General features: G+C 64.7%; 1 protein-coding gene across 7 annotated transcripts in view; it reads right to left on the reverse strand.

Moving 5' to 3' along the window:
• Positions 1-3,460, reverse strand: part of PRKCZ (protein kinase C zeta) — a 96,193-nt gene extending 92,733 nt beyond the window's left edge. The window contains exon 1 of one of the 7 annotated variants that reach the window (XM_060141685.1): positions 3,241-3,460. In XM_060141685.1, coding sequence (XP_059997668.1) covers positions 3,241-3,311 — 71 coding nt within the window. In that variant the 5' untranslated portion in view covers positions 3,312-3,460. The remainder of the gene's footprint in view (positions 1-3,240) is intronic. The other 6 variants (XM_060141683.1, XM_060141679.1, XM_060141680.1 and 3 more) reach the window with 6 other exon arrangements.
• Between the last annotated feature and the right edge of the window lie 2,540 nt (positions 3,461-6,000).

Consider the following 6,000-nt stretch of genomic DNA (forward strand, 5'->3'; position numbering starts at 1 on the left):
GGTGGGCAGCTCCCCAGTGGTTTGGAGGCGCCCCTGGGCCCCAAGCTCATCACCCAGTGACAGCACTGCAGCTCTTCCCTCCAACGCATGACCTTGGCACCAGTGGGGAGGGACTATCCCAACCCCCGGCCAGACCCCTGACCACCACCCCTAATGTCATCCCAAACCCGAATCAAGCGGCATCTCTGAGCAAACGGGATCCTGAGGCTGCCAGCTCAGGGCGCCAAGACAGAGCCCCGGGCTGGGGCAACAGCCTGCTGGAGGGCCCCTCCCAGGACTCCTGGGTCTGCCCAAGCCATGCACCCAGGCCCGGGCTTTGCACACAGCAGGCCCTCAATAAGAGTTCTGGAAGACAAGCTTGAGCTGCAGAGAAGGAAGATCCAGCCAAGTGTTCCTGTGATCTCAGAAAAGCGGGCAGAGCAGGGTCTCCAAACCCAGCATGCATCACCTGGAAACCCCCTGAAAACACAGAAGCTGCCGGACCCCCGGACCCACCCTCATTGTCTGGTGACTGCACACCCTCCAAAGGCCCAGCAAGCGAGGGGGAGACGGTGATCTCAAGCCTCTGGAGGGCCTGGGGCAGGGAGGGGAGGGGATGGGAAAGGGTGAGGGGAGAAGGCATCCCCCCAGTGGGGGCGGCTGACGACCCCCTATTTTTAAGAACAGTGTCTCCACATCTGATATTCAGTTCTTGGAAGATGCTGGAGACAACGCGGAGGTAGATGAGTCTTTGTTCCAGGAAATGGATGACCTGGGGCTGGAGGGTGATCCAGACTGCAGTCCTGCCGACGGGAGAGGGACTCGACCGACTAATGGACTAGCTCGTCTTCAGAGAGGCTTGACTGCCATCGCATCTGTGGCCATGCTAAGAGGGTGCTGAGTTTCCTTTCTCTTTTTCTAAGAAAAAATAATTTTCAGGAGAATATTCTTCTGATGGCTTTCAGCACTGAACTTAATAAGCTAATCTTAAAATTTCAAAAAAAAAAAAAGAATAGTGTCTCCAATGTATCTGACCCTCAGCTCCCAGCCCTGCTGGTTAAAAATAACCTGCAGTGGCAGCACAGAGAAAGAATTTCACTCGGACCCACGGGGTTTGGATAAGTGAGCGCGGAGCGCAGCGGACACCTTCCGGAGCCAGCATCAGGTCAGCGCCCGCCGAGGACTGTCTCCCAACTCAGACGCCAGACTCTCTCGTCCCGGCTGGAGGCGCCAGTGCGGAGCACTTTAGGGAAAGCACCGGGAGGCGTGAGGAGCTGGGATGGAGGAGGAACGGTCAGCCTGGGGCAGAAATGAGGAGGGTGGGAGGGAGAGAAGGAAGAGTGGGACAAGGAGGGAGGAAGCCGCAGCAGGGAGGGGGAGGGAGGAGGGGGGGGGACTGCGAAGGGGCAGAGGAAAGGGGAGGAGGGGGGAGGGGAGGGGAGGGGAGAGGAAGGAGGGGAGGTTGGGACGGGAAAGAGGAGGGAAGAGTATAGGGTGTGGCCTCATCGCCGGGAAACCAGACTCAACAGGTCACATTTCCCCCGGTAACCAAAGCGCTCTCCAGGGGCCCAAGCCCGGGGAGGGGACGGACAGGCAGCTCAGCCAGAACTCCCTGGGGCTCCCTGAACTCTGCCCACGGCAACTGCCTGGTCCGCCTTCCACCCCTGGCGCAGTGCCTACTTGAACTCGTCCTGGGGGAAGGCTGGGGGTCTGGTTCCCACCTGCCCCCTGGCCTCTCCGGGTGTGGACTTCCTCTCACTAAGGATCAACTCTGATTTTCAGTCACTTGTTGCTCTATTCCATGGTTCCAGGAAGGGAAGAGGACTGTCTCTGCTGTACGACAGCCATTCCTTACCCTCAGTGAGCCAAGACCCTCGGACCAGCCGAGGCCCAGGACCTGGCTGACACCTCACCAGCTTCAGTCTGCAGCCCACCTTGCCAGCCAAAAGACAAGACCCCCTCAGCCTCTTCAGGTGGGCTGGCCAGTCTTTCCCCCCCCAGAAATCCTTCTTCTGGGGCACTGCCACCAATTCCCCTTGCTGCCCCCTCCACTGCGTTCCCAGGTGGTCAGGCTGAGGACACCAAAGCGGGCAGGAAAGGCCTGACTGACACCCCAAACAAGGTGTGCTCCCCAGCTCGAGCCCGAAGCCCCTCCTCCGGTGCCACTACAGCCGAGACCACCAAGTTCATCTGCGGGGCCAAGGTCCGCTCCGCTCCCCACTCCCCGGCAGAGGCGACCTTGGGAGCAGCCAGGTCCGATCTGGGGGCTCCCGGAGACCAACACCAGTGGAAAGAAGCAGCAGCAAAGGCTCCTACTTCTCGAACCTCAGTCTACACCGAGCGCGCAGCGCGGTCCCGGCCTCTGGGCGCAGCCCCTCCCCACCGGCCCCCCGCCCCCCCCCCCAGGGCTGTCCCGACGCGACCGAGAGTCCAGCGAGCGCTCTCTGGGCCGGGCCAGGCGCTCCGGCCACTGACCCCTGCGGGCGCCGGCTCGCCCCATTTCACAGGGAGGCAGGTCGAATCCAGGCGCCGAGCGCGGACGCAGGGCCCTAGCCCTTCCAGGCGCCCTCCATTCGCGCGACCAGCCGGCTCACCGCACCTGCCCTTCACCCGGTCATGAAACGGTTCTGAAACTGAGAGCTGGTCGGGTACATTGGAAAAAGTTTAGGAAAACCTCGGTTTTTAAAACCTGCCAGCAATCTTCACAATTTGACAAAAACTTTCGTCCTTACAGGCTGTGGCCTGAATGTTTCGGCCAACTTTCCAGGGAGAGTGTCAACACAGGCCCGGGGCTGCGGGGCGTGCCAGACGCCCGCCTCCCCTCCGGGCAAGTCCCAGCCCCAGGAAAATCTCGTCGGGGCGGGGAGAGACCCGCAGGGCCGCGCGCTCCGAGCTGGGCCCGGCGACCCCGAGCTAGGGCGCCGGGGGGCCAGTCCGACCCCACCCTGCCCGCGAACCTTCCCGCCGGTGACGTTCAAGTGCGCCCGGAGCGCCCGCTTCGCCCGGGGCCGCCTCTAGGCGCTGGCGCCTCCGGACCTCCCGGGACGCCCCTGGGCCCGGAGGGGCCTCGCTGTCCCCTCCCTCCCGCGCCACGGCCGGCTACCCCCAGCCCTTGGCCTCCCGAAGCTGCGACGACACGGTCGCCGACGGCCGGCGCTGTCGGGGGCAGCTCCCCGCGCCCGGCTCTGCCCTCGGCCCCGCCGCCTCGGCGCACACGCCCCCCGCCCCGGCCGGGCCCTGCCGTGGGGCGCTCGCGCTCACCCCCTGTAGTGCGCCTTCAGGCGGACGCGGCCGCCGCTCCCGTCCATCTTGCGGCCGGTCCTGCTGGGCATGGCGCGCTCCGCCGGCCGCCGTCAGCGCTGCACCCCGGACGCTCGGGCCATGGCGCGGGGCCCCAGCGGCCGGGCCGGGGCGCAGGTGGGGTAGACGGCGGAACGCGGAAGGGAGCGCGCGGCACGGGGACAGATGAGCACCGCTCCGGCCAACTCCGCGGAACTTGGCGGCAGGCGGGGCGGGGCGGGGCGGGACGGGGGCGCGGCCGGCGCGAACGCGCCGGTGGGGGCGCGCACGGAGTCCGGCGTCAGGCCTCGAGGGGGGCGGGGGGTGTCTGAACATGGCCGACCCGAGGCCCAGCCGGCGGCCAATCGGCGGGGCGGGCGGTCCCGGGGCGGAGGCGGTGGCACCTGCGGCCAATGAGGTCGAGGCGGGGCCGCCACCTGGGCCAATCCCCGGGGGACCCCGCGGCCGCAGCCCAATGGCGCGGCGCGGGGCGGACTACCTGTCGGGCGGGGCACGGCCCCACCTGGGGCCAATGGGGGCGCGCGCGGCCCGGCTCTGCCCGGCAACCGACGCCCCCTGTCTGCCCCGCGCGCTGGCCCCTCGGTGAAGTGGGGTCCCGGGGCCGGGGTTCCCAGGTGGGGCCCCTGCGCTGCGCGCCCCGGGAAGTTGTTGGAAATTCAAGCCTTCGGCCCAGCCCAGACTCGCTGAATCGAAACTCCAGCAGTCTGTGCTAACAAGCCCGGGTAAATCGGGTGAGCGCGAGTCTGCGAGCCGCTGGGCTAGGGGACAGCGGGGACGGGTCGCCCGTGACGAGTGCAGCCCGCCGCTCAGACCCTGGATTCCGAACGGCGATCGGACCGCGTGACCCGCGTCCGGCCAGCTTACAACTGCGGAGACAGACTGCGAGGAGCAGAGAACCCAGCGAAGGTCACGGCCGGCAGGTCCGGGCTCAGTGGGTTCTCCCGGCCGCAGCCGCCCTCCTCCTTCTGCGGAAGGTTTGTCTACACTCGCTAGCCTGCTCCTCTGCTCCAGTTCACTCCTCGGTTCGGGACAAGGAGGCTGCGTTTGTCCAGCTCGCCCGTGACCTTCACTTCTGAATCCACATCCTCTCTGGGTCTTCTTAACACCGTGCGTTTGCTCCGGACTGTCGCCTTAGGATAATATCCAGGCCCGCACCCACCAGGTGCCTGCATCCTGGGCCCATCCCTTACTGGTTGCATCCACAGGGGCCCAAATCTGCAGTCTGTGGGATCTCAGCTGGGCACCAGGTGCGCACCCCGGGCTCAGAGATCTACAGACCCCTCATCCCTGCCGCCCCCGCCAAGGCCTGTCCTACTCTGGGCCACACCCCTGTTGCCTCCCTCCCCTTCCCCACCCCACCCCGTTGGCAACCTCTGACCACCCCACCCCACCCCCGACTCCAGTCCCGGCTAAGCCTTCACCACTCTTCACCTGGACAATTGTAAGGATTTCTCACTCACTCTTTCATTCCACAGAGCTTCCTGGCGCCTCCTAGTACAGGGTGCTGGTGTCCCTGGAGAACCACATGGACATAGTCCCTATGGTCATAGGACCCATATTCTCCCTAGAGATGGACACAGAGAAACCTGTTGACAGCCCACCTCTCACCTACTTAGGGTGCTGTGAACTCTCCGTCCTAAAAAACAGAGCCCTCTGCGCCCCATAGCCGTCCACCCACCTGCCCATTTCTCTGCTCTTCTCTACAACAAACTCCTGCCCAGAGCTTTCTGCAGCCTTATCTCCACTTTCTCTTTCCTGCCACTTTCTCTGAGGCCACTGTCACTACCACCTCCTGTGTTTTAAGTACAGTGGCCAACTGTCAGCTTTTTCTGCATTGACCCTTGGCAGTGTCCTCACCCCAGGACGCTGCTGTCTCTCCCCTGTGCCTCTGCCGCTTCCTCGTCAGCCTCTAAATGCGTCCCCACCGCCCCCCGCCTCAGTCATGGGTGCTTCTCAAGCCCTTGAGCTGCTCGTGTCCACTTAGGGCTCGAAGTACCATCCCAAGCTCAGATGGCCCCGCTGGGCTGATTCCCCCACCATCACACCTCTCATTCCGCCAGAGCTCCCCGACATGCCATCCTCCACCTCAGGGCGCCCACCCCTTCTTTCCTCATTCTCACCTCAAAACTCCTGGGGTTTCCTTTGCTTTCTCTCCCTCTTACACCCAGCCCCCCACCATCTGCAGATCCTGGCAGCTCCAGATTCCTGCCGTGTCGACCACCTCCACTGCTGCCACCTGGTCCAACCTAAGTCCATCTGTGTCCATCTCCCTGGTGTTCAAGACCTGCAGTGGTCTGCATCGTCCTCAGGGACCCCAGGCCTTTCTGCCCGGTCTCGCGCCAGCCTCACGTGGCTCTTTCCACAACCGGCCCCCTGGCTCCCTCCTGGCTCAGGGCCTTCGCATGTGCTGTGGCACCTTTGCCCAGACCCACACTTCCCTTGAGTCTCTACCCAACATCCCTGACGTCCGTGTTAGTCTGCTCCCGACCCCACCCCGTGGGCACTCCTCCACGCCCCGGCGTGGGCACCGAGTTCCCTGGCTGTCAGGTGCGTGTGGAAGGGGAGGGGTCCGAGGGTTTGTCATGTGAGGGGAGCAGCATGGCGCTCACAGGAGGGAGCAGGAACCTGTGGCCCAGAGGTGAGTGTGGGATGCAGCGCCCTATGCCAGCCCCTCACCTGGCCCCACGGCCAGCACTGTGGCTGTGTCCCCGGGGCCACCGG

Source organism: Lagenorhynchus albirostris, chromosome 2, assembly GCF_949774975.1.
Source record: "Lagenorhynchus albirostris chromosome 2, mLagAlb1.1, whole genome shotgun sequence".
In the NCBI taxonomy this organism is placed as follows: Eukaryota; Metazoa; Chordata; class Mammalia; order Artiodactyla; family Delphinidae; genus Lagenorhynchus; species Lagenorhynchus albirostris.